Here is a 27,970-nt window from a genome sequence, read left to right as displayed (position 1 = left end):
AAGTTGAACCAAAACAAGGACACATTCCCAATATATAATGAATCCGGAATTTGTATTCCAAATTGTCTGCCTCAGTGCTTAGTTGCAGACAGGCCCACATGCCGTGACAGACAAAATCCACAAACTATACTCCTATAGCGTACGGGGAATGTATATGATACGGCTAGTCCGCAGTAGTCGTGTTGCATTCTGTAATTCAGCGTCTGTCGGCAGCTGAGACCCTTGCACATGACGTATGAATTTTGGAGGGCCGCTATTGGCTCAAATGCCTTTATCCAAAACGCCATAAGATGACTGGCATGATGTCACATGAGCATATTTCGTATGATGGGCAAGGGCTAGACTTATTTGAAGACGACAATGACTTTTTTTTGTCTGTTACGGCGCAAAAATAAACTGTTTTGTGAAAAGGAAAATTATCTACTACATGGTCCCAAAACTCAGAACCGCTAATCTCTCTGGCGTAAAGGGTAGGATTGCTGAGCTATTTAGACTCAGAGTTTAGAGCCAGGTTCCATTGATTATCGCTATGCAAATCGTGCTCCCAGCCGAAGTAATACATGGCTTCAGGTAAATAATACGTCTATGCAATATGTTTGTAGCTGTCTATAAGGTTTAGAGGAATATTACAGAAGCGAAAGCTAAAGGGAGAGCAAACTTGCATTTGGAGATGCACCGAAGAATGCTAGGCCATGCTGATGCTAACGCTAATATTAATGCCAATACTCTTCTGTCATGCTCTGATGCACTGTAACACACAAGGCATGTCAGGTACACCATCTGGCATTTTCTTGTCGTATTTATGTGGGATGGTACTTTAAAAATTGCACGAACGTATTAAATTTTCTTACATCATGCATACATGCGGGCTCACGCAACCTATTAATTAAACCTTGTATTGTGCATTGGAAACAATCGCGATTTCACTTGGGGGGCAGCACAGTTTCGTAAACGACGATCCCCTTACTTATACCACCGCAATAACCGCCTTACTGCCCCTAATCTATAGGAGGCTCTCTAAGTCGCTTGAGGTGGCGAGAAAGACAGTTTGTGTGATACAGGCGAGCTAGCCGCAAAAAACCTGTTTTCGAAACGCTGCTCGCATTGTTACCCACATGATGTAGGTGCAACCACTAGGGCACATAATATGCCAAGTTGGTCCACATTGCACCGCTTGTGTGCGCAGGCGTCAGGGCTACGTTTCTGAAGAAGATTATCGTTTAATGAATAATTTTAAAGTAAGGAGTAATAATTCGCTTCTGGCTACGCTATGAAGACAAGTATAGAACATAAATACACTATTTAATACAAAGGAAGGAAGATTAGCAAAAGCAAACTTGGAACTAGTTGTAAAACAATGGATACTCATAATGGAACAAAAACAAAAACGAGGGATTAGCAACTATAATGATGTACTGCAATGTAATTTTGGGAAGCAAGTAAATGAAAATATAGATCTAGCGTAACAAAAACTCTTCTAAGTATCTTTGTTTAGAAAAAAATGTACAGTTGGTGGAACGAAGCTCTCTCTTCTGCTAGCAATTCTGGTAGACGAGGAGTGTATGACTAGGAATTAACGGGAGGGTTGCGGTTGCAATCAAGAGCAATGCCAGAAATCATGCTGAAGATAAACCACAACAATAATTTTTTTTGAAAAATTCATGGCCGGTATTCATAAAAGTATATTACAAAGTAGTAGCTCTATCACAAAAACCATTAGACCTTTCGTATCTTTGATTTCTTCTCTTTATGATTCCGGCTTGAACTTTTCACTCTATTTTTCTTCCTTCTTGCTAGCAGCATCAGAAGAAGCAACAGCACTACCATTGGCTGCAGAAGTTTGAGCCAGTGCTAGCGAGCTAGTCTGACCTAACAGGGCTGGTTGTGGCTGCTGCTGATGAGGCTGCTGAGCTTGGTGAGGCATTTGGGGAGGCACGGGATTCACGTAGCCAAAAGGCGAATACACCGGCTGGTTCCCGTAGCTGGAATAACTAGCAGCAGTAGGGTTGTATGGATAGTATTGGTTAGGGGCTCCAGACGAGGCGGCGTAGTATGGTTGCTGGTAGCCATAAACCTGCTGTTGTTGCAGCTGGGGAAGAGTTTGCAGCTGGGCCTGCTGTTGAAACTGCAACTGTTGCTGCTGTTGATAGCTGTCGGTAGTAGCGGTAGACGATGTGGCTTGCTGTGGCGATTGCTGGCCCGTAGCAGAGGTTCCTGCCGTAGATGCACCAGCAGTGGTGGCACTTGCAGATGCAGCGGAGGCAGTACCTGCTGTACCGTTGACTTGTGGTGCAGAGTACTGTTGGCCATATTGCTGACCATATTGCAGATAGAAGCTGTTGAGCGAAGGTTGCACAGCTGGTGTTGGTGTCGATGTAGCCTTCGAACTAACAGCAGCAGCAGATGCAGCACCAGTAGAAGCAGCGTTGCTAGCACTAGGAGTTACTCCTGATTGTATAACTCGCTTTATATCACGAACAAATAAGGGGTACAACAAATCTACAATACCTTCTCGTTGTGCCATGGCCAATGCTCGTTCGAAGGGAATCCAAACTCCCTTCAAATGCATGGATCCGATCTTGACGACGTGACGAACTTTTTCCGACTTCAAGATCCCGTCACGACGACCACGCGTCATCTGGGCTACGTTTAACAACTTGGTACCGTTTATCATGTTGTTGTCGGCTCTTCTGACAACTGAGACGTTGTTGGCATCTACTTGGTAACACAACGTCTTCTCGTCTTCCCACATTGTGGTGGTGACACGGGGTCTGATTCCCGGAGGCTGATACTGGCTAACAGTGGAGTTGCTGGAGGAGTTGATGGTGTCCTGAATTGGCGTAGATTGGGTGTTAGACGTCGTTCCAACGCTGGAACTAGCTACAGCAGCCGCTGCTGACCCGTAGGACGAGGCAGTGGTAGCGCCGGTCTGTGCCGAGGCCATCTGGTTGTAGTGCTGAGGCTGAGGCTGCGACAACTGGCCTGGTATCGATTGCTGGTACATGGAGTAGTTTGGTGGAGCAGCACCGTACGACGTCTGGTAGCGGACATAATAATCAGACGCAGACGCGCCTGTTTGCGGCTGTTGCAGCTGCAGATGTTGTGCTTGCTGCTGACCTTGCACTTGTTGTTGCTGCTGGGTCTGCTGCCCTGTGGATTGTATCGACTGCGTCGTTTGGGGTTGGCCTTGTTGGATATAGTACGAGCCGTACGGCTGTGAAGGATACTGTTGGGCCGTGGCCGACGTCTGTTGCAAGCCGTTGTTGAAGTTGCCGTTCATAATGGAGATGTGTCAGATGAAGGAATGAATACAGTCAAGATATCAGGAATAAATGTGTTCAGATGACCGGAAAAAAGATTTCTACAGATTTTCCAACTTCTCTTGAACTACGATACCACTAGACGATCAATACGATCAGATGATGATGTTCAGCTACCGTGCTAGGGAAATGACTGAAGGGATCGGGAAGAACGCGTTCGAAACGATATGCTGTAAGTAACACTGAGATATTATAGGTAACACTACTTGTACTACTATTGTTGTTTGTTATTACTCTTTGTTGTTTTCCAATGAGGTACACTTTGCGAGTACTCAAGGTTGTATTTGTTTACAACAATTGAACTGGCTATTACAAGCTGGGGCAGAGGATCGAGGAACGTGACTGCTGGCTCTTGTGGATATCTGTGTATGTCTTGCTGTGAACCAGACTGAAGTGCTAGCAACCGCAAATAAACAAACAATTATTCAAGATATCAAAAAAACAGTGAGACTGGATTTTTTTTCCGCAAGAGTGAGGGTGGATTCTGCTTCGAAATTTTTTCTGCGCTTTAGCCAAGTGCGTTTTGGGGGGTAATTGGGGGCTAAGATAGCTTTGCCGGCGATATAAGCTCTTTCTATGGTTGGGATTACCGGTGGGAGCTAGTCGGAGCTAGTTGAAGATGTATATGGCTAAGCGGGAATCAACACACGAACAAAGTCAGCTTGAGAACGGGCTCTGGAAGCTGAGATGGACTGGAGGATGAAATTGGCTGTGTTTGTTGGACAAAGACTCCCGATTTCAACGGTCTAGTATAGATACTTCGTGCTTCAGACGGTGGAGTCGAATTGGCGTGATTCGAAGGTTGATTTTGGTTCTTTGGGACGATTCTTCCGAGAACTCAAGGTGGACGTTTGGTTCTGGTCAAAGATGGAGGCCGTGAGAACGATATGCGGCTAATGGTGAAAATAGCCGATGCTAGGAAGGTCTGTGCTGATGTACCGAGAGGAGCAACACTTTCAAAAGTATGGAGATGAGCTGGAAAAGTTGTGATTCCTGGTACTCTCGTATATATATAATATAAATATATGTTATGATTTAAATCTCACCGGTGGCAGAACAAAAATATTTTTGGGCAAAATAAAATCAGAAAAATTAGGACTGAAATGGAACAGGTACAAAGTTATATATTACTTCCAGTATTTCTAACCCAATTTCGATTTGGAACAACAGAAAAATAGTAGTAGCTATGAAATATATAAAAAAATCGAAGAAGTTATTTACTACAGTCAAGACAAATGGGGGCCACTGCTATTAAAGTATTGTAGTTTTCATGTACATTTTTTGGATTGTACAGCAACCCCAAAAATAAAAAAAATTATTAGAAAGTCTGTCTATAAGAACCAGGAAGTGAAAAAATAAATCATTTGATTATGATGCGTATGCAATGTATGAATGGATGTGCATGACTAATACATAAATGATACGAAAAAGTCAGTGTGGATCAAGACATTTTCACCGAGGTGGATCAAGTGTAAGCAAGCGATGCTTCTTAACACCGACCTGTCAATGTTAACCTTTCGCAATTCCTTGAGTCACGTCAAACTCACATTATCCCACCAATAACATTCCGGCTCTGATGGCGTGACATTTCTTTCAAATATTATCACCGCCAATTCGTGAAAGCCCGAAAATTAGAAAATGAAAATGAAAATGTAAATCAAATTGAAAATCAGACAAAAAAATTTGTCTATCACTTAACGCCTAATTTTCCAGAAACCTGAGTGGCATACTTCCACAAGTTTCAATTATCGGAAACGTAAAAAACTTGAAACAAGCTCTCGTGTCGCAGTTTTCAGTTGCACTTCAAGCCTTGTGCAGCTGGGAAACGACAATATTATCATCGCTCATCTTCTAGACATGCCTTGTGGAGGATCAGACTCGAAAGCCTATTTTTATTGGTTGGCTCGTTCTCTGGAAGTTCATCGTAGAAATTAAAAGGGGTAGCAAAAAATTGTCGGATCGTACGTCTTTCCACATGGTGGATACTGAGTGCAAATGTCAATGTGTGGAAATCCATCTCCACCACTATTGTAAGAGACTTCTTTTGTCCCCAAAGCCGTGCTAAGATAAGGCTCAAATAGTGGAGTTATTGAACTTGTTGGAATGGTTCATCCCAATCACTTCAATTGACATAGTAGCCTTCTTGGCTCATATGCATTGAATGGGCTCTGATTGTACTAACATTTCACCTTTCTGTACTGCTGTTACTCGGGCATAACTATATAACGATAGAACAATCGGTAGCAGCATGTATCGTCTGAGCAAGAGCCTGTAGAACTTCTCTTAGTCGAGAGTGAGCCCTGCCAGCATCATTGTAGAATCTGTAGAGACTGTAGGTTGGCAATGGTTTGAATCGATGAGTTTTGGGTGCCTATACGAGGCAAGCCAAACTACAATCGGCTACCGTTACACTTTCGTCTACAATTTTCAGCTAAACTCTAATATTAAATATTGGTTCACTTTCTTCCTCGGTCACTACCGTAGAGATCTACATTGCTATCGCCGTCTACCAAAAGCCCTCTAAAAAACGAGTACCCAACTCTGATCTGGCAATTGGCTTCTCTTGCGGAATATCGTTTGGATCATACTTGAAGCCAGCAAAAAAATAAATACTTGATGCCCACTAATTTGAGGCTACTGCCTGTGAACTTGAATGCACGTTTGATGTACACTGATAATGTTGGCCAAATAATTATAATCAAATTCTTTTTCACAGCATACTGTAAGCGGACAGTTGTCATATGGCAAAAAGCTTGCTCGCGATGGATTCCATTCACATGGAAGTTGATCCCAGAGAGATTTGAGAGATTCCAGGTTAATCCACCTGGTTGAGTTTCAATTTTGTACCATCCAGGTCTGCAACGGGATTCCAAACTACAGCAACCAATCTTATATTCCGTCGGAGGACTGCTACTGAAGATGTTGTCCTGTACACCACCAGAAAAATAATTCTCGCCAGTTCAGACAGACAATTTCAATCTCAGACATATACTGCACCATTTCCAATTTGGGATGGCTACAGGCACGATACACGGGTAATAAATCCCAACCTGCATACACGTACATATGTCGTCATAATACCAAAACCTAGCTGGATTTTTAGCTGTGTTCCAAGCTGTTGTTCATTCCCTCCGCCATTCGACAACAACAGTACAATGGATGAAATTGAGAACCGCATTTTAAGGTTTCGACCTAGGGGAGACCTTCGAGCATTGCAATGCAAAGAAAACCACTGTGAAACAAGGTTTTACTCTGGTTTTCCGCGACAATAACTAACTTAAGTATGAGGAGAATATCTACAGGCAGAATCACAAAAGAATATAACAATTATTATAAACATTATTATTTTCATCTGTACAGTTATTACCTGACTGTACTGTCGACCCCAATATATGGGAAGTCAATTACGACCAGATTTTCAAATTTTGATCAGCGCCAGAACAGTGTAGAAAAACCGTTTGCTTTCATTTGTGTCTAGTTCCGGCATCCATGGTTTGTCGAATATCAAAGACGGAGAACTTACCCAATATCCGGAGCAACACATTGGTGCCGTGCTTAATGATTTAGAAACAATCATATAGTAGAAAGTGGACATCAGAACTCAATATCGATACCGGGTTGTCTCCAACTCTCCCAGTTGCAGTTCATATTTACTTTAAACCTCTTTAAGCCAAAATTCTCGAGTTGAAGGATTCTTGCAGACGCACAAGAAGAATATCTAACTCTTTTCCTCTATTACTCCGTCGAAAACTTTAATAATCTTCGACGACATCAGCCTTTGTAAGTTAAAGTGCTGTCCTTCCGGCGATGCTGCCGCTAATGCCAGAAACGCTCGTCTTAACGAGAGGCACAGCTACATAATGCGATAGAGTACACAATCGCGATCGAATAATTCCCTCTGCATCATACGCATGCCCGGACGATGAAACTGTGTCGGAGAAGGGAAACTCTGGCTGTTTCTAGAAGCCCATTGGCTCTATAAGCCATCGTTGAAATACATCTAGACTAGAAGACCCAGATCAAATATGGCCCGCCATACGGCCCATCTAGCAGTCTCAGTTGAAAATGTTAACATTTAGAAGCCCAACCATCTTATCTTGTACGGACACGAAGGAGTTGGAATATTATCAGACACTTACTAAAAGTCCATACAGGAAATGCCTTGCATGTTGACTAAAACCTTAAAATAAAAGAAATCGGAACTCAAAATCATGTCCGCATGCAGCAAAAAGAAAAAATATTATAATATTTCCCTTTCCAGTTCTCAGAATGAGGGCAAAGGGCAAACTATATTAATCTTGGTAGCTGCATCCTGCAAGAGATGAAATTCCACATGACACTGCAACTAAATGGGTTGGTACACTCGAGCAACTAGTTTTAGTGAAGCAGAATACGGGAAATGCCCGTATTACTATTCATTTGTAGAGTCTCGAATGGAAACTGAGAATGGTGGGGGTAGGTACACAAATTGTACTCCCCCGATTGCAAATCAGTCGCAAGATAACCTATTTACCGGGTTGAAATTGGTGGTCCTTTTTTGGCCAATTATAATTTGGACTTGACGCTTGAATTATTATTATTTATTCAGAAAGTTGTGTAATTTTCATCTCGACAATGCATCACAAATGTGCATCACGCTTGCTACATCAAAATATGGTACGTAATGGTTTCCTCACTTGTATTATCAGATTCAATCTACGTCTCGAACTATTAGCCTAAACAAACCAACTTGAAAAGAGCACTGGAAAAATGATGAAGACGGTGCTTGTCAAATAAGACAAGTGATTCTGACAACATGAACTTCAAATCCCACTCGAGTTTAGGGGCTCCTTACTGCCCTGAAGATTCTCAATTACTTCAGACACTAGAAAACACACATGTCCAATCGGGCAAATATTTTACGATGCTATATCACGCATACGATGGCAATTCCCCTTTTACTTTTCTACGTAGATTTTCAGAGCCCGATTTGCCTCTACAAGTAAAATATCAACACAATCTTCCCCCATAACCTTCTCTCCCCATGGCACACTCCGGTCTATTTTGTGCATATTGGTACCATGGTTGACGTGCCTTTGTGAAGAAGGTACATTCAAATCTACGGTATTTCGTAAAATCACTCTCATCACTGCAGAAGTGACTGTACATGTTGGTGCACCGCATTGCATGATACTTATAGACATGCCTTCAAACAATATTATGAATTTTGGTGCAAGAATGGTAACTTCGGTACCGCAACCCCACCGCGCAATATCTCTCCCGTAATTCTGATCGACCATAGCCTCTCTGTTTCAATTTGTAGATTCTGAAACACTTTGTAGAAAGGAGGTTGCCGAAAAATTGCTAATTGCAGTCATCAAAGAGCCTTCTCTAGTACGCTGGCCATTTGTTCAAAACGACTATACTTCAATGTATGAGAGACAGCTGGGTCTTAACAACATCGAAGTCCCAAACCATACTTGCAGATATTGAGAATATACAATACAATGCCCATTAGAAGTCTGATTCCTTTTCTTCACAGATGTTGCACTTTACCTGGTCCATTAGGGGGGAGTTTCCTTCATTGTAATAATAAAACCCCCTAAGATACCAGCGTATTTCTAATTTGAATAGCAAGTCAGCTTATTATTGAAGGTCAGACTCAGCAGCTTTCTACCTTTACTCTAACTAAAAGTGTCTGTCATGACCGATTGCCTATTATGACGAATTCAAGTTGAATGGAGTTTATGAGCTTATTTGTTTCAATTCCTTTTAAAATTGCAGACCACACTTAAATGAAATTGACATCTGAATTGAACATTCGTGGTTTCCAACCTGAACAGCTTTCAAAAGCCCAAGAGACGGGAGTCACTGACAGATCTTCCTTTCAGGAAAATTGGTTCGTGAAGGGAACAAGAATATGGTACCGATGATAATAAAGCAATTATTCAATAAAATAACCATCCAATGCAATATAGCAGATCGAAAAATATCAAAGGCTTCGGTGGTCAATTCAAGAAGATCAATGGCTACAACATATTTTAAGAATTTGGACTGCAACAACAAGATCAAGGAGTTCAAGGGAATAGATTCCTATGACTGACAACTGTCGGTGACTTTGAAAGGAACTCGGTTAGTGTTTCGAAGAAGGTTCAAAAATCTCCTTAATAGCTTTCCAACGTATTTGACTATGGCCTCTTCCTCCAATTTCTTTGCCGTCGTATAAAGAGAAAGTTGGGAAATCGAAAAGCCTCGTTAAAGACCTTCATGAATTTTACCAATAAGTTTTGCAATTCATCAATATCAACTCCTAGATGTAACTCGACGCCGATCATTATTGAACCCAAAGATCAACGCAAGAAGCAACTATAGACTGCACAGCAGGGGAACATGAGCACTGGAATATTAGCTATTATGTAGGTTTCTTTTTGAAAATTGTTAGAACAATTTTCCGAGTTAGACAACTTTCATATCTGTCGTTCAATTGAGGAGTAGACCCCTATTTGTCGGTGGTTAGAGCATTGCAAGGAGCCATGACAAAAAAAAATTGGAACTTATTTCAGAAACCTTTTTAACTTCTGTGTCCGCAGATGCAGTATGCAGCCTCCAACATATTGTCTTCTCTGTTCTGGTTCCCTTCCTTCCCCTCTTGAGTTGAGTCGACATTTGCCACTTGCTATTGAGAACACAGGAAGTAAAAAGTGTTACTGGGACCAAATGAAGAGAATGCGGCACAGGCAACTATTCCTGCCAAAGATAAGGGCAGTGGCCTTTCTGTTGGCTCCCAAAAAAGTGAACTAAAGAATTTTTCTTAAAAGTTTGTTGTCGGAAAGCTTCTGACCAAGGTGTCGCAAGCAGTGTCGTGAAGAGCAGAATTCAGACAATCCTGAATTCTGCAACGCGTTTGTCTTGCTTCGAGAACATGTACCCATGAACTTAATTTGCAACAAATATGCATGGAAATGCATTGTGCGTCTTCATTCTCATAAGACAAAAATAGCTACATATTTTTCACTACTATTCGCACCTCCCTTATCAAGAGTTCGGATGAACCATTAGTGAACCACGGTTTTAAATTTTGCCCAACTACCAGAATGTATAACTAAGCAGTACAGAAAACATTTAGATTCGAAAACTACCAGGGCTACTGAGTTCACATGTCTCAAAAATGAATCAAGTTGAATTCTATTTGCAACACTACCGGAAGAGAGCCTTAAAAGAGATCAAATCGGTTCAGTATGAGGAAATTGATCTCAGCAATTATTATATATGAAAATACTTACAAATCACTCAAACAGTTAATATCACTTTTGGAATCTGACTCGTCTAGTACTAGAGAAGAATTTAACACTTTTTGTATCGGTTACATATTGAGACAATTCTCGAAGTAACGAACTGAGTATTCTATACAATGAAGGAGTTCTCTGTTGGTAATGTATTGGCAGCTTTAGACATTCCCCTTCTACAGTATCCATTCGTAGAAACTGGTCGCTATTAGATTGATTCAATAGAAGCAAATATTGTTCAATTGGGTTTATTATGGAGAACTGAGAGGTAAGAACTTACATTTGTATCATTCTGCTTCAATAACTATTCCAGAACTTTTACTTCAATGAGAGGGCATTGTCCATAATTTTGATTTGGGTGTCTATCAATGATAGCTTGTTTTATGAACAGCTAAACTTTGTAACTGTTACTCGAGTAATGCTATGTGAATTACGAAGCTATCTCTTTATCTTTCCCTTTCACTTCCTGTTCTGTGGTTTGGGGCAAAGTTAGACGTAATTTAACAATAAATCGTTGAGATCAAATAGGTTCTGCTTTATGACCTAGTCAAAGCTTCAAAGACTGAGGTTTTACAATCATAAACCCCAGTTCCTTTCTTGTTAATAATAATCTACCAAAGGAAAAGTAACGAAGAAACATTTGAAGAACACTTTTGTTACTTTGAATTCTTCATAGTTGTCAGTTAATTATTGCACGGTTTCGTTCTAAGTAGTAGAATCACTTTCACCAACCAACTCGTAGACAAATTCACAATGCTCGTTGTCTAGTTTAGGTGAAGGCGTTTCCTTCCACTTAGAGATGGCAGATTCACGTTTTCGATTTTTTTGAATTCTTTCGTTGACATTTGAGCATTTGGAGAAGTAATATCGGACGGAAAGCTGTATCAGCAATAGATAAGAGGCAATCTAGGTAAATGATGAAGAAGTTTCCATGTCATGTTCAGCATATGTGCTATTGGATTGGAGACAATAGATACTAGTATTGATTTGGATTCAAATATTTCTTCAACACCCTGATCTTGGTCTTAATGTTATGCGAAGACGCTTGGACTGTTCAATATCAACAAAAAAGTAAACGGAATGAGAATCTGCTACCTAGAAAATCCAAACCCACTGCAATAACGACTTCTTCTTCGCGAAGAAAATTGAAGACTACTGCTGTGTTCGTTAAAGATTCATTAAGCATATTGAATCCTTACAGATTTCCTGCCATATTTATTTCACAACTAAATCTCGCCTACCCTATTTTCAGTCTAAGTCGCACTAACGAGACCGCCGTGAAGCTATTTCGTGCCAATATCATGCTCTAAGGACTGCCTTCAGATTTGAATCTGAACGAAACGATTCCATATCATGTTGTAAGAATCACGCAAGATTGCAAACATGTACACTGCTGATAGTATTCTAATTAGAGTCAGAGAGAAAGATTCGTGTTAGAAATTCTACCCAAAAAATTTAAAAAGGAGATTGTATTCTTTAGCGTGGAGAGTATATAAATCGCCCGAATATTCTAGGTTTGTCTTTGCGTCAAATATTTTATGATTCTGCACTGTTCTAAACCATTTCTGATAAGGGAGGTGCGTAAAGTGGATGGGAAATACTGTATGTATCATATTTCAGATATAATCCAGACTTGTGCCCAAACTAGTCAATTTCCCGATCTACATGTGATGGTCCGTCCAGTGATTTTGCCCAATGAAGAAAGATGTCCGCATACCATAGGTGTCGGTGTATGGAAGGTCTTTCTGGTTGTTTCATTGCATGAATTTGAGAACGTTTTTGTTGGCTATGTGCATCGGATTTAAACTTCGTTGTTGTAGTATTTTCTTCCAAATCTTTGCATGTACAATGTAGAATGCCGCCGTATGCTTCTTCACATGAGAGTTCATACCGGAAAGCAGGCCATAATCATGTAAGAAAGCGTCTAATGGAAGAGCCCATGCATTGCCGGATGTAAGAGAAAAGTCAGATTCACCAACGGGCTCTCATGTGACACTATTCGATTATCTTTTTGCCAGCTCGATGACGTCGCTGGCGAAGGAGTTATCTGAAGGTTTATTCAACAAGATTTTCTTGACATGATATCAGATTTGGCTTCACTCGTTACTTCCAACACGCACTAGTACTTCTTCGCAAACATAAACGGCAATATTCCAATGGACGGTAGGTCAATGTCTGCCTCAAAATGCACATGAAGCGGCGACATAGGAAAGCTTTAGCGAGGGATATTTTCCGAAACTGGCTTCCATACATACATACTTGATGTCAGTTGATACTGCCGTTCCTATTGTTCAGAATGGAACTTTAAGCACGTACAGCATAAGAGCTGCTCAGTCTGTAGTGTAGCCCAGTCTGTAGTGTAGCAGTATTAGGATTAGACTAGGTTAATAAAGACATCATCGAATCAACATTTATGCACAACATGCAAGAATGTCTAGTTTTGGGGAAGAACTCCTCTGTACAAGTCAGCAATGATTGTGCCCTTCTTAATAGTCTCACTCACAATGCCCTGGACCGTTTCAGGAAACACTCTTCCATACCAGATTATGTCCTTGTCGTTTTCTTTAGGGAAGTAGATCACGTTGCCGGCGTAGGCATGTCCACCTATATGAGAGATGAGGCCCAAGTCTGTTATTTTGCTCAAATTCTCACGGTGTAGAACCTGCTCAAATTCGTTTTCTAGCAATGGAGCCAACTGTCCACATCGAATGTCTCTTTTTGCGTGGCCACATATAAGCACCAAGTTCTTATCAACTGTGAACTCGTCGAAGTTATGGCCGGCTACTGGCTCTTCCGTCTTTTTACTAGATGATTCTTCGGCCGCAACTTTGAAAGGATTGTACACTGGTGCTAGCTCGCTGGCTTGAGGAACAAGATACTTTCGTACAAAATCTTGAGTGTGATTCAAGTCAAATTTGATCACCTTATTGTCAGGGTACAAGTATACCAACTGTTTCCGAGGGTCTTTTTCTGCATCAATTCCATATTCTTGTAGAACTTTCTTGTGAGACTTCAACAAGATGTTCAGCACCAAGATGGGATGGTGAGGGCTGATTATGTGTTTCTTCAACAGGTTTATTTCTGAGCTCAATGAACCAGGCACAAGTTCGATCTTTGAGGGCATAGTGGAAAAATCACTAAATCCATGGGTCAATATCAAAACATGTTTCCAGGGTAAAATCTTGGTTCCATTCAAGTTAGCTTGGAAATCGATCTGCTTATCAGATGGCAACTCAGGAACCGAGCAAAACGTGCAGCCTGTATCATAAACGGGAGCTGGAGAAGTCGCCACTATCCTTCTGGCGGTAGATGCCAATCTATAGAACGTACGCAACGTCATCTTTGGGGTCTCTATATACTTCTAGAAGAAAAAGTAGAAATCAAATGAAAAGTTAGGCCCATTTGAGAAATTGAAAAAAGCTCCGATCGCGATCCGATATTCCGGACCTGAAGCAGTATAGTTGCGAAAAATAGTTGCGAAAAGTAATGGCGGAGGCACAAATATGTGAGTTCTTTGGAAAGATCTGAAACTATCAAAAGTAAATCCCTTCTCAGAACCTCTCCCTACAGTCTACGTAGATATTTTTGAAGGAATTTACAATTGTGGAACTTAAAAAGAATACTAATATAGAATTCATATGAATTTCTTTGCACTTCTGTACTTCTAGCTTCTTACGCCCCGTTTAATAATACGTCTATAATTATACCCATTACAATTCTTCATTCTGAGAGAATTCTTTCTTCAACTTCCATCCACTTCTACCAGAATCCCATACAGCAATCTCCCGTAGCATTGAGCGAATAAGGATCATGTCGTTTTCGTCTTTCATGGCAACACCAGCATTCTTCAAGATCACCAGCGACGTTCCGAACGAATCTGGCCGAGATTGCAAGAAAGTAACCAATTTCTCGATTGTGGCCTTCTTATCCACAGCTTCATTATTTTCACTGGAATTGGATTTTTTGGTGAACACAGAAGCTCTGACTGCTTTCTTCTGCTTCAACTCTCCTAAAATCGACTCTGACGATAGCACACCAGAGCCACTAGATTTATTTATCCTACCTGATACTGTTTTCTTCTTCTGGCCAAACCTACCAGCTAAGCCAAACTTACCTGTCCACGTAGGAGTGCCAATTTCATTTCTTCTGGCTAGTTTTCTGGATCTCTTCAATGCCAGAGCTGCTTCGTTGGCTACTTTGCTAGCTTCTTTTTCAACAAGAGACATTTCTTGGTTACTAGAATTGATAATCTCATCATGCTTCAAGGCACTGTGTACACCACTATTAGCAAAGATGCCTTCCATGATTCTGTTCTCATCACGAGACTCTCCGCTCACTTCCTCTTCTTCCTCATCACCCTGAAACTTGTCCAACTTTGAAACTCCAGTTATACTAGCAACCTTATAGAAATCGTCGTCGTTCTTGTGCTTTTTCTTGAGCAAAGTGGAAGGAGCTCTCGTCTTGTTGCCTCCAAAGTTTGTTTCAGATCCATTGAACATGTCTCCTGTTTCTGTTCCGACCTCGTTTTGATCTCCCAAAGTAAACAAGTCGTGCAAATCGTTGACTTTGAAGAATCTTCTCTGCTTGGGATCTTTCAAAATCTTGTTGGTGAGGAATGTCTTGAATATCTGTCGGTGATATATCTTTTCTTCAATCGACCCTGTAGTCATTAATCGATAGATCGTAATATCTTTCTTCTGGCCCAAACGCCATGCTCTTTCTCTAGCCTGGATGTCTGTAGACGGATTCCAGTCAGGATCGTAAATGATAACTCTATCAGCCCCAGTTAAGTTCACACCAAGTCCACCTACCTTAGTTGTCAACAAGAAAACATGTAAGTTAGGATCAGAATTGAATTTATCCACAAGATCCTGTCTCTTGGCAATTGGAGTTGACCCGTCCATTCGCAAATAGGTAAAATATTCATCTGGCTTTTCCTCACCAGGACGATCGATATCCAAGAGTCTGAGATTAGCTACAAACTTCTCTAAGATATCGAGCATCTGTCTGGTCTGGCAAAACAACAACGTCTTATGCTCCTGACTCTGCCATAATTGCAACAAGTTCTTCAAAACTTGCATTTTTCCTGACTTAACAGGATTTCCATAGTTATAGTTCTTCTTATGTTCAAGGATATCACGATTTACCAAATCAGGATGATTACATATTTTTCGAAGTATATCAACACCCATCAAGACATTTCGTCTGCCTTTCAATATAGAGCTCAACTCCTCACTATGCAAAAACTTTTCATAGAGCTCCTGTTGAACTTGAGTTAGTTTCACGAACAAAACCATCTCATTTTTCTTAGGCAAATCCTGAGCGACATCGCTTTTGAGTCTTCTCAACAAATACGGCGAAATCAAATCACGAAGAATAACAGCACACTTGTACCCAGTTTGTACTTGTATGTTCGAAGCATTGGCATACCCTCCCATATTTATAGGAATAGAGAATTGTTGCTGGAATACAGGTAAAGTCCCCAAACGTCCGGGAAAGACAAAATCAAACAATGACCATAACTCTATCAAGTTATTCTGGATTGGCGTTCCAGACAAAATTATTCTGTTGTAGGTCTTAATTTGCTTACAAGTCAATGAAATATCCAGGTCTGGGTTTCTAATCTTGTGACCTTCATCCAAAACAACATATCCCCATTCTCGTGGAAGAATATGTTTGGAGTATATCCTCAAGCCGACATAAGTTGTCACCAAGACATGTCCCTTTTCCATAACTCTGTCAACAATTTCCTTTGCATTTATCTGACTGTTGATGCCACGTAAAGAGTTCTTTGACTGAGTAGGATCACTATTTTCCAAAAACTCTTCAAGTTTTTCTTCAGATCTAACAGCACTCTTCCCCATCCCAGAGCCTATGCTATGTAATATGATACAACGTAAAGGTGGCCACCACCTGTGAAACTCGTTAACCCACTGGTTCAATACCGTAGCAGGCACTACAACGAGTACCGGTTTGTCAAGTAGTCCAGAATAGTGAAGACCTGCTACGAAAGAAATTACCTGAATCGTTTTTCCTAATCCCATTTCATCACCAATAATTCCTCCTGTCTTTTGGGAATACAATTCCCAGAGCCATTGAACACACGTCTTTTGATAGTCAAATAAGGACGGGTAAATATCGCCAGGTAATTTGAATTGGTTGTTAAGCACTGCGTCAGGAATCGTGGGATGAGGTTTGAACCACTCTTGCTTGCTTGAATCCGAAACCTCAGTTCCACGAAGACTGGCTCTTCTGGAAACCCACTGTCTAAGTCTCTGTTGGTAGACAAGCTCGTCTCCATCATCAACATTTCGGAGATACGTAGTGGACAGTTCCTCTTCAGCATCGTTAAGTTCTTCTGAATCGTAATTGTTATTTTCAATTAAATCGTCTTCTTCCGTTTTGACTATAGGTGTCTCCGAATCAGAATTACTGTCTTCTTCTTTTTCGACTTCATACACAGAACCATCAGAATCTTCTCCTAAATCTTCTTGCGTATCCTGAAAATCTTGGTCACGATCCTGATCTTCAAGTAATGCTCCGTTATCATCGTATGATTCTTCATCTTCATCTATGCTATCCTGTTCTACTGTGTTATCCATATCAAAATCTTCTTTCCTTTTCTCAATTTTCATTGTCTGGGTATCCTCAAACCCTGGAGCTCGTAAAAATACATGACTCTTCACTTGTTCTGTTTCTTGACCAATCTGTTGGAAAGAGTTGATATTTCCAAACGCAGTAATCTTTCCAGTTCTGATCAAGAATTCTTTTTCTGTTTCTCCTGGAAGCTTCTCATTCTTCGATTCCACAGTATTGCCTTCTTTAGCAGATTGAGCTCCATCCAACTGTTTCTTGCTTTCTTCGAGCCTGGCAGTGATATCTTCTACATCGCGTCTTCGCGGTACCAATTCATTCTGTTCAAACCATTTGATTTCATCCCTGAGCTTCTGCCGTTCGCTCAACTTCGTTCTCGGGTTATTTAGTCTGCTTTCAAGAATACTGATTCTTTTTAAAGTTGAGTTCAAATCCTTCGTAGCTTTTTCTAAACGTTTCTGGTCCAACTCCGCGTCTTTGGAAAGAAGGGCTTCATTGGCTCTTCTTGTGATGGAAGTCTCAAGACTGTCCTGATCCACAAGCTTTGCTCCAAGAGCTTCAAGGTCCCGGTTGAACTCACTCATGTCATGATCCAGAGCTGTCCTACGGATATAGTATTAATTATGCGAAAAAAGAATGAAAGTAGTATCAGATTATTAATCGATTCCAATAATTCGATATTTCTATATTTCGCATCTATTTTCTGCAGATGAGCATTCCAGTAAAGAGCTATTTTAGAGTAGTATCCAAGAGACGACGTCAGCAAAAACATGTAAGCAATCATGAATATATGAAAGCTGTATGAATGTGAAGAAGATGTAGACATTCTACAGAAAGAATTACAAATAGATTTCTCGAGTACAGCATACATCAAAGTGCTCATTTCAATCCACAGTGTTGAACCACTACATTTTTATCTACACCAGTAGAACATGAACTCTCTCTGGCTCTATTTCTATATTGGTAACGATTCCTCTGCTTGCATCTCTATTTCTAGAATCTATTTTACCATGACAATATTTGCATCTCTATAAGTTATGTCTATTATTATACACTAGTGGAATACCTGCTTCAGCAAGGATTCCAAACATTCGTTATATACATTTTCATCTTCCGCAACGATAAGCTCCTTGAGCTCAATCTCTACCTTCTCAATTGTCTTGTCACCACGACCCACATCCAGAATAATCTTCTTGAACCACTTAGCTTCTCCCTTACCGAAACACAAAGTGTAAGCATGGCCAGTCTGGTTGGCTCTGGCTGTACGCCCAACTCTATGAACATACTCACGGGATGAGTTGGGCAAGTCGTAGTTGATCACATCGGTAATAGATAGAATATCTATACCACGAGCAATCAAATCTGTAGCTACCAAGATGTTGATCTTCTGGGTTGAGAAATCCTTCAAGATCTTCGTACGGATGGCACTCTTATTGTTGGTAGAGTTGATATAGGCTATGTTCATGCTTGGGTGCAACTTGCCAAACATCAACTCTAACAATTTGCACAATCTGATAGAAGCTTCGTTGGACTTGGTAAAAATCAATACGTTCGACAACTTATTGTTCTCAAGCAAGTACTTGGCCAAAATCAATGGCTTTATAGACGCCTTGGCTGTACCAAACTGGATGGTGTACTCGGAAAGAGATGAAGGAACATTAAATATTTCGTTAACGAGTTGCTTTCTGTCGTTAACAATTACAAGACGAGGCTTCTGAAATTTCAACGCCGAGAGCTTACCAGAATCCGTGGTAAGAGTGGCTGAGAAAATTAACTTTTGCGGAGTGATTTTCCACTCTTCAGCAATATTTACATCGCCTTCTAAGCTGGAAATCAATACTTGACACCAGTTCTGGAACGATTGGTTCAACAACCGGTCAGCTTCATCTATCACCAAGAATTGTAAGCTATTAAGATTAATGCTCTTATTAGAAATATGCTCCACCAATCTCCCTGGAGTAGACACTATGATGTCCGGAGGACTATTTACAATTTTAATCCCTTCTTCCTTGATAGAGACATCGTTTCTAAGACTTACAACAGAAAGATTGGTGCCTCTAGATAACTGTACAAAAGTCGCTTTGACTTGGTTTATTAACGGTTTTGTAGGGACCAAGACGATAGCTCGTACTCGCGGTACAACACGATTATGTAAAGCTTCAATAATGGGAATCAGATACGCCAAAGTCTTACCAGAACCAGTAGCAGCATTGACAAGAATATCTCCTTTAACGTCTGGTTCCAATCTGTTCCGCTTGATATCATGCAAGAGAATATCCATAATGGCTATCTGGACCGAAAATGCGGTGGTAAAATTGTCTCGTTCAAGATTCTTGAGAAGAAACGGAGAAATTTCGAATTCACTAAATGGTTTACTATCTTCGGGACTAGCGTAGATGGGAGTAGCTAACCAGTCTAAGTTTTTAAGATGTGAATTGGAAGATATTAATCGTTTGTCTCGGGGAAGTGCTGGCTGTGGTAAAGGCATCAAATCTTGCATTTCTACGTCATCTTCTTCTTCCGAACTGGACTCAGAATCGATTTTCTTCGTCTCAGGAACAGACTTTTTGAACTTGTCAAAAACACTTTTGTATTTGGAGACATAATCCACATCGACTTCGGTATTTACTTCTGAGTCAACATCCATAGCATCATTAGGATCATTGGAATGGTCCGAATCTTCACTTTCTTCGCTTTCTACAGAATCAATATCCTTGGCTACGTCATTGTTCACAACGTTTTCGTTTTCGTTTTCTTCTTCTTCACTTTCTTCTTCACTTTCGTCCGAGCTCAGGTCATCACTCAGGTCATCACTCAGAGAGTCACTATCTTCGACGATTTCGTTCTTCAGCAGTTGCAAATCATGCTCATCGCTGCTTAACGAAGTCTGACTGAGCCGTCTTTTTCGTACGAGATTTCGCCTCTGTGTCACAGAAACAACAGTAGGTTCTTCTAACGCCGTGGGATCGAATCTGGCTCCAAACATGCCGATTCAGCTACCAAACGAATAATTACCATAAATTCAAGATATACAAATCTCTAAGTTAAGGAAGAGAAGCTCATCTAGAAAAGTTTAATCGTGATCTTATACACGTGAATATAAATCACGTGCTCATATTCGATTTGATTTTCCAGTGAAAATAAGTGAAAAGTACAAATTTTAGATTGAATTTTTCGCTTGTTGAAGGCTGAAAATCACAAAAACTCCACCACTAAAGCATAAATACCGTAATGAGACCTGCTTTAACGGTCTTGAAGAGATCTGTATGGAAGGGTCCACATGTGGTGCCTTTGCCCATCGCGGAAGCTATCAAAAACGGAACACCCATCAGAACCAACGCCAGAAGTTGTACTATTCTTCCTCAGTTTGTAGGCTTGAAATTCCAGATTCACAATGGAAAAGAGTATGTGGAAGTCGAAGTGACCGACAACATGGTGGGATCCAAATTGGGTGAGTTTGCTGCCACAAGAAAGAAGTTCATGTACAAATACACCAAGAATTGATGCATCGATAGTCAATCAAAGTACTATTAAGAATAAGACTGAATGATCATATCTATATCATAAAAGTTGAGGAGAATTAAAAAGAATGTCTAACTAGAGCTAATTCACTTAATGGGAACAACTCATAACACAACTTTCATAATTGAGAAGTTTCTCAAGCTCTATGTTTTTGCTTCATTTATCCAAATATCAATTCAATTAGCGGATTGTTTTATCTTATATCTTTTATGTTGCTCTTTCAGTCTAAATCTGTTCATCTAACTTACTCATCTTACGTTACGTCACGTCCTATAAATAGTAGAAGCTTGCTTCACCCCTTGTTCATACAAACAATAAATATCCCTGGTCTAGTTGCTCTAATGTACTCAAAACTACTATTTATGTCAACTCTAGTTTCTTCCGCGTGGATTGAAGTCGTTCAACCGTTCCTGTCTGAGTTCACCTGTTCGGTCTATGACAGGCCATTTACCCCATCCGTTCAACCGTATTATCAAACAGGTCGCGTTGTCACTGCCTCCAACGTACTCTACGAATTTGATTACTTCCTCGGCACCCATCTGTGGTGATGCTATATCGTGGCCCTTCAAATTGAAATGAACCATGACGATGTCGGCGATTTCTTGATCAGTCAAAACGTCGGTAACTCCGTCTGTCACAAGAATGAGAAAACTCTCGTCGCCCCCCATCCCTCCTACAGTGTGAGTCTTGATCTGTTCAGGGCTCAACTCCTGCTGAATAGTTTGAGCATCGCCAATTATATATTCAGTCACTTCTGGTTCTGCCGTTACGCCCATCTGCTTGAAGTTGATGTCCCCAAAAGCTCTGGTATTAGCTAAAGCTATGAACCGTTCTTCCCCAAACGAATCGGTCATGAAGAAGTTGGCAGCGTACTTACGCAACCTGGAAGCTTCACTAGGGTTGGAGGGATGGTGAGACTGGGTAAGCGTATGAGCCTTACCGTCTCGGTCTACAAGTATAGCACTGGTGTCTCCCACATGTGCTATGGTCAACTTCGAGATTGTTTTACGATTGAAGAAATAGTTCTCATACACCGGTTGGAACGCTCCAGGCTCCGAATGTACTGTTTGAATCAATGCCGTAGTACATGTTGAGCCAGACTGGTTGTCGTCTTGTAGAAAGAAGTTGTAGTCTGTATTGAGAAATGCCAAAGGAAGACGTAAATGCAAATCGTCGCTGGCATCTGGTAAAGTTATCAAGTCTTCGGTGGTAGACAAGGCCTTCATTACTTCGAAATTTTCGTTTCGATGTTTATACCACCGTTTCCAGTATCCTCCGATGTTTTTCCAGTAAGTCTCTATCAACTTGTCACGACTTGCAGCGTCGTTGAGCAAAGTTGTGGCATCTTCGATTCCCTGCGAAAGGTTGTTCAGAAGGTACGTCAGACATTGGTCACCGCCATGGCCGTCAAAAATATTGAAGTTGAAAACTGTCTTGTCGTCTGGAAGCAGAAGTACATTTGCTGAGTACTTGTCTTCGTTATAGAGCCGATTGACTCGCAGAGTGAAGTGACCCAAGTGAGATGGACTTTTCATGAGTGGCACTCGAAGCCGGCCAAGTTTGAGTGGAGTAGTTTTAGAAAGAGGAATTGACAGCGATCTGTCAATAGCCGTGAACGAAATGGTAGACAGAACGCATCGTACCGACTCTTGGATCCTTCTGGAGCTCAAAAGGTGAACTCTAGATGAAGATGGAAACAATGTCGTCATGCCAGCTGAAAACACCTCCAGCAAGAAATGCCAGAATTTGCAGCAATTGAGTTGCAAAAAGGAGCTGGAACGTTGCCCGAACTCGGAAACTGCTATACTAAGATGTTACAGCAAAACAAGCGTCTCACGAGCAACACTGATCCTTTTGGTGGTGAAGAAAACAGAAGAGTGGAAGTAGCTTGAAACTGATTCCACTTTGGTGAAGATAAGCCGGGGCAATGTCGCACTGGAATACGACATTTGCTTCCGATTGGGTGCGAAAAAATGTGGAGATCCGCCTTGTTGCAACTGCATGGAGGTGTACTTCCTGTGAGATTTTCTGTAGCGGTATTAGAGCCAGTGTACAATAAGTCTTTTGCACCCATTTTAGAGAGGAGATAGAAGAGTTTATCCTTGAAAATGACTTAACTAAATGTATATATTTTCATTGATAAATCAACTTCATGCTTGATTTTTCTATTAGCAAACAAACTTACACTTTGAACGTTTATTGTATAAACTTGAAACATTCATTGACTATGAAATAAAACTAGTTGTTGAAGGCCTTGTCGTAGTCAGTCAATACAAATCTGTACTTGACATCACTGACGTTGATTCGATTCATCACAGTATGGACTCCTTCTTCACTTATTGGCACTTTTTCGATCCATGGAGCCAAGTTGTTATCGGCGTACAATTTCAACAACTCATTTGCTTCCTTCATGGAACCAATAACAGAGCCAACAATCGAAAAACCTCCGAAAATCAAATTCCTTGGACTTAAACTGATAAGTTCATCCAGAGGAGGTGCAGAAACATTAACATACTTGCCGCCAAGCTTCAAAGCTCCAAAAAATGAGTCGAAGTTGACTCCCTTTCCAAAGCTGGCGCAATTAAGAATGATGTCGAAAGTTGCCGCATTGGACTTACTCCAATCTGGATCCTCCTTGGTTGCAATTATCCTGGAAGCACCTAACTTGAGGGCATCTTCTTTCTTGTCAGAAGTTCTTGAAAAGGCGACTACTTCCTTGGCTCCCAATGCGTTTGCGATTTGAATTGCCATGGAGCCCAAACCTCCAATTCCAACAATTCCAATTCTCTTATCCTTCAAGTCATAGCCACCGTGACGGACAATTGGAGAGTAAACAGTCAACCCACCACAGAGTAAAGGAGCAGCATAATGTACATCCAAATTTTTAGGAACACTAGCAGCAAAATAGGAATTGACTCTTAAGTGAGACGCATAGCCACCTTGAGTGACATATCCACCACACCTCTTGTTTGGAAAATTGTAAGTAGCAGCAATACCATCACGGCAGTATTGTTCGTTGTTGTTCTCACAAAGTTCACATTCTCCACAAGAATCAGATTGAGCACCAACAGCAACAATGTCTCCGAGTTTATGATTGGTTACTTCAGAACCGATTTCAATAACTTCTCCGACAATCTCATGTCCCACTACCAAATCGTCTCTGTTCAAAGGACCCCACGATCCTAAGACAGTGTGACAGTCACTTCCGCAAACACCACAGCAGATAACCTTGATGGTTATGTCATAAGGTTTAAAAGGCTTGGGATCATACTGGACTAATTTAGCTTTGTTCCAGTTTTCTGGCTTATCGACAGCGAATCCGGAGAACTTGGCAGGAACAGTGGTAGACGTAGACTTGGACATTTCGGTTAATTTTTTTTGTCCTCTCAGTGAAGTTGTTGTGTTTTTCTCTTTTCAACTCGTGTCATAATGGTCGCTCCAATAGCCTTAAATACTAGCAACTCCAGTGTCCTTCTACTATGTTAGAGCTACGTCGTCCATTCACTATTTCATGTAGTTGAATAGATTGCAATCGGAGTTACTCAATGAAATATAATGTATACATGCGGACTTTCCAAATTAGTCAACAAATTATTTTGCATACGGATTAACCTTATTAGGATGGATATAATAATAGCGAACGAGATAACCGGGACAATACAGCTTTGAAGATAAACATTAAGACCGAGGAGAAGGTATCTACCACAGAACAGAACAACTGTTATCTTAGCGTCGGACTAACAGCTCCTTGGAAAAACGAAATCCGGAATGTGCAAACGATGGGCCGATTCGGAATAATAACTTAGATTTCTCACAGAGACAGCTGCTGTTTAACCAAAAGCGTAGTTATCAATGGTATTTTACCTTGATAGGATTAATAAGCGAAAAATAGATTGAATTTAGTCTTTACATTTGTGGAATTGCCAAGGAGGTGTGTTCAGAGATTTTGTTGATTATAAAATTTTGCAATCGATGGGATGCGATTTCTGGATCAACCTGTTTCATTCCAGCAAGACATTTCTAATATCTTACTAATGGTGTATTGATAATGGAGGCGGTTGTTCTTCTGGAAGTTACGAGATGACTCATGATCTTGATAATGCCCGAGAACAACACCACCACTTACAACTGGATCCATAATTTCATAGTTGAGGGCTTTAGTATTCGGCCTTTCCTATTCTGGAATCGCAAGTATATTCAGGCTTTGATATTGGCCATATCTCATATTTCAGCTGGAGCAGCGGGTTTGAATTTCCTTGATTTTGAGAGGTCTCGAAATACGGCTCCTCCAGCTGTTCGTTTTCAGAAATATTGGTGGATATTGGAGTTATTAGTATTAATTATAGTATATTAAATTGTATCTATACGACTGTTACTTCATTGCATGTTCTTTTACAATACAACATTTTCGTCAGCATCGTCGTCGTAGTTAAAATCGTCAAGTGGCTCGTCTCTATACAACCCACTGACATTACTACTGCTACCGCTGTTATTGTTGCCTGAGAATCTGGCTAACGACTCTCGGATACCGCTGAACGTACCTCCAAGTCTACCCCACATGGTTGGCTGTGCAGATGTGTCCAGTATATCGTCGTGATATGGAGCGTCGATACGGTTGCCCAACGCTGAGTTCACAAGAGTATCGTGGAAACTGCGTCTGTTGTTTTCATAGTTAGTATTTGCAGCCTGAGACAAGTTGAATGTACGCAAGTTGTTTGTAGAGTTGGAACTATCTCTACGACGCAGTTGTCGTTTGGCCATTTCTCTATTAACTATCCTTTTAGCCTCGACGATAATGACATCTTTGCGTTTATTGTTCAAGTTTTCAATGTCGTTGGTGCTGTTGCCCTCTAACTCATCGTCGTCAAACAATGCCCAAGAGTCGTATAAGTCGGAGTTTAAGCCGATTTTCTTCTTCAACTTGTCATACACATGGAACACAGTCAACACCACAGGAAGCAACACTAAGCGAGGAATCCAGTTGTTCATTAAGTCAAACAACCCAGTCAAATGGATGGATTGACCGTACCAGGTTTCAAACACAGACGTTCTAGACTTGAAGAGATAGATGAAGTTGTACGACAACGGAATAGTCAATCTTGCTATGTATGTTGTGTAGAAACAGGCAGAAACCGGATCAGAGTTGTGAGGAACCAAATGGTACATGTTGAAGACCTTCAACGAGGTAAGCGAATTAAGTGAGGCAAACAACATGTACGAAAAGGTAATCGACGAAACTAGCAATTGTAACAAACTGTGATTGTTGATTCCCGTCGAATAGACGAGAACATTCATCAACGAAAATTTGGACGAATGGAAGAACTCCGACTGGAGAATAACGAAAGATGCAACAAACAAGACCACAGAAAATATACGGCTTGAAACTGGACGAACATAGTACCAATATATAAAGTTCAACCGTGGCAGAAGCAAAACTCTATGGTTATCGATTCTGAAGTTGAGGAGGTTTCTTTCTTCAAGATTAGGGTTAGATTTGGCCAGCAAGATATCTTCCAAATGAGTGATTTTAGTAAGCAAACTATCGAATTCTGATTCATATCCAACCAAACGGTTTAAGTTCAGATTGAAGTTTGATGTCAATCTTGTCATAAAATGGATCGTCAATTGTTCTCTGGATATGCTTGAGTTTTCGTGCATATATTGACGTTCAACCAAATCACGTAAGTCTTCGGGAATTCGGTCGTATAACTCCAAGATCCAATCGCGGAACTGGAAATCCTCAGGCGATTCACTGGTGAAATTCTTCTGAAGCACCAAAACCTGGAGGACTTCTTCTTTGAACGAGATCTTGACGTCTTCCAAACTGTCCACAAGACGTGGCAACTTGAGGTAGTCATGGTTCAAGCTCTGAACTACATTTCCTTCGATCCAGCGGTTACGCGGAATACTAATCAAGCCGTGTGCCATCAACCAGAGAGCTAGAATTAAAGCATAGATGTGTGACAATGCTATGATCATCAGCTTCAAGTGACCAAAAGATAAGCCTACTTCTAGCAAAAGGTAGATTAAGCCAATTACTGAAACGGCTAGCATCACAGCCTGGAACTTCAAATTCAGCCGCAATGCATCTTTCAATTTTGATAGCTTGTTATGATGGCCAGAGCGGTAGAACTCCTGGAGAATCGGGAGAAGCAACCAAGTCAACAAGAAAGTCGACCAATAGTTCCCTTTCCAAAGGTTTAAGATCACATCGTGGGGCAATTCGAACCACAGCAAACTGCCATTGGAATTCAGCGAAACATAATCAATTGGAAGTAGAAATGTGATGGATATCGGTATAAGCACGGCTAATGCGAGAGGGATGCTGAAATAGAAGGGATATCTGAACAGATTGATGTGGAACTGTATTCCCGCTATTGAGGCTAATACTGCAATGAGATAGCACAGTACTATAAGGACCCACATGACGATTATTGCAAACAAAATTGATTCAGATCAAAAAATTAAAGACTGATATTGAGAATTGGTAATCGATATGAAATGATATGGAAGAGAGAGATGTACAGATATATTGTAGTAGTCCAAATATATGAGAAGTAGCGAAGATCTAGAATGTGCGTGAAGGTATCCTTTAATGAATCTGACGATCCTGGTAGCTTGTACTATGGGATAAATGTCTGCTCAAGAGTTCTGATGGCAAGATCCAGAAGTGTAAGGCTGAGTGATCAGACTGTATTAGGGAGTTCAATGTGAAACAGACCAGATGGCGAATACCGTTGAATTCGGAAGTGCGCTTCGGTAGCAACAAAAGATAAATAAATAGATAAAGATGAGCTGTGTAGATCAAAAGCAGAAGTACGTAAAAAGATCGAACGTGTATAAAAAGAATCTTGTTCGGTTTAATTATCATTGTTATTGTTTATATTTGTTTTAGCGAGAGCGCGAATAGCGAGAACTGTGGTGACGGTACAAGCTAGCGAGGAGTCGCGGTAGCCTAATCTTAACTCTAGCCATCAATAGCCAACAGTGGCACCAGGAGAAAAGAATGATGGGATATGGTGGTATACACCTGAACGATACATAGAATCTGAAGAAGATATGGTTTAGAGTTATGCTATTTCACGGGCTATTTATGGACTCAGTTCTGTGTCTGTAATACTCTGGTACTCTCTCACCAGTGCCAATTTCAAAGCGCACTAATTTCTCCCTAAACTCACTCTGAGTTCATTTTTTCCCCGTAGCCTCACTTTTTCTTGCTAGTGCACTTTTTCTCCCTGATCTCTTCCTCTATGCTGCTCCCACCAAACG

The 27,970-nt window shown here is 40.8% G+C and overlaps 8 protein-coding genes across 8 annotated transcripts; 1 reads left to right on the top strand and 7 right to left on the bottom strand. All coding sequences in view use genetic code 12, as the record gives it.

The window, feature by feature from the left end:
- Positions 1-1,200: 1,200 nt before the first annotated feature.
- Positions 1,201-4,488, bottom strand: PICST_67427 (predicted protein). The gene has a single exon (XM_001383572.1). It carries the CDS (start codon positions 3,278-3,280, stop codon positions 1,775-1,777), a length of 1,506 nt encoding a protein of 501 aa, XP_001383609.2. The 5' UTR covers positions 3,281-4,488; the 3' UTR covers positions 1,201-1,774.
- Positions 4,489-13,019: 8,531 nt separating this feature from the next.
- PICST_57097 (predicted protein) lies at positions 13,020-13,850 on the bottom strand (the record flags this gene model as incomplete). The annotated part of the gene is made up of 2 exons (XM_001383571.1): positions 13,020-13,535; positions 13,584-13,850. Coding segments are annotated over 2 exons (783 nt in total), but the record flags the coding sequence as incomplete, so codon positions are not given.
- Positions 13,851-14,295: 445 nt separating this feature from the next.
- RAD26 (DNA dependent ATPase) lies at positions 14,296-17,763 on the bottom strand (the record flags this gene model as incomplete). Its single annotated transcript, XM_001383570.1, has 6 exons — positions 14,296-14,606; positions 14,631-15,512; positions 15,534-16,922; positions 17,052-17,106; positions 17,176-17,373; positions 17,395-17,763. 6 exons carry the CDS (start codon positions 17,761-17,763, stop codon positions 14,296-14,298), a joined length of 3,204 nt encoding a protein of 1,067 aa, XP_001383607.2.
- A 470-nt stretch (positions 17,764-18,233) lies between these two features.
- DBP6 (ATP-dependent RNA helicase DBP6 (DEAD-box protein 6)) lies at positions 18,234-20,165 on the bottom strand (the record flags this gene model as incomplete). Its single annotated transcript, XM_001383569.1, has 2 exons — positions 18,234-19,980; positions 20,137-20,165. 2 exons carry the CDS (start codon positions 20,163-20,165, stop codon positions 18,234-18,236), a joined length of 1,776 nt encoding a protein of 591 aa, XP_001383606.2.
- Positions 20,166-20,410: 245 nt separating this feature from the next.
- PICST_57474 (mitochondrial 37S ribosomal protein RSM19) lies at positions 20,411-20,683 on the top strand (the record flags this gene model as incomplete). Its single annotated transcript, XM_001383905.1, has 1 exon — positions 20,411-20,683. One exon carries the CDS (start codon positions 20,411-20,413, stop codon positions 20,681-20,683), a length of 273 nt encoding a protein of 90 aa, XP_001383942.1.
- A 389-nt stretch (positions 20,684-21,072) lies between these two features.
- On the bottom strand, positions 21,073-22,248 carry PICST_57623 (predicted protein; the record flags this gene model as incomplete). Its single annotated transcript, XM_001383568.1, has 3 exons — positions 21,073-21,352; positions 21,410-21,877; positions 21,917-22,248. Coding segments are annotated over 3 exons (1,080 nt in total), but the record flags the coding sequence as incomplete, so codon positions are not given.
- A 326-nt stretch (positions 22,249-22,574) lies between these two features.
- ADH3 (alcohol dehydrogenase (NADP dependent)) lies at positions 22,575-24,064 on the bottom strand (the record flags this gene model as incomplete). The annotated part of the gene is made up of 1 exon (XM_001383567.1): positions 22,575-24,064. One exon carries the CDS (start codon positions 24,062-24,064, stop codon positions 22,940-22,942), a length of 1,125 nt encoding a protein of 374 aa, XP_001383604.2. The 3' UTR covers positions 22,575-22,939.
- A 1,029-nt stretch (positions 24,065-25,093) lies between these two features.
- PICST_43881 (predicted protein) lies at positions 25,094-27,127 on the bottom strand (the record flags this gene model as incomplete). Its single annotated transcript, XM_001383566.1, has 1 exon — positions 25,094-27,127. One exon carries the CDS (start codon positions 27,125-27,127, stop codon positions 25,094-25,096), a length of 2,034 nt encoding a protein of 677 aa, XP_001383603.2.
- Between the last annotated feature and the right edge of the window lie 843 nt (positions 27,128-27,970).

This window comes from Scheffersomyces stipitis, chromosome 3 (assembly GCF_000209165.1).
Source record: "Scheffersomyces stipitis CBS 6054 chromosome 3, complete sequence".
Lineage (NCBI taxonomy): Eukaryota > Fungi > Ascomycota > Pichiomycetes > Serinales > Debaryomycetaceae > Scheffersomyces > Scheffersomyces stipitis.
Note: the sequence above shows the minus strand (reverse complement) of the source record. Positions and strands in the feature narration are given on the sequence as shown.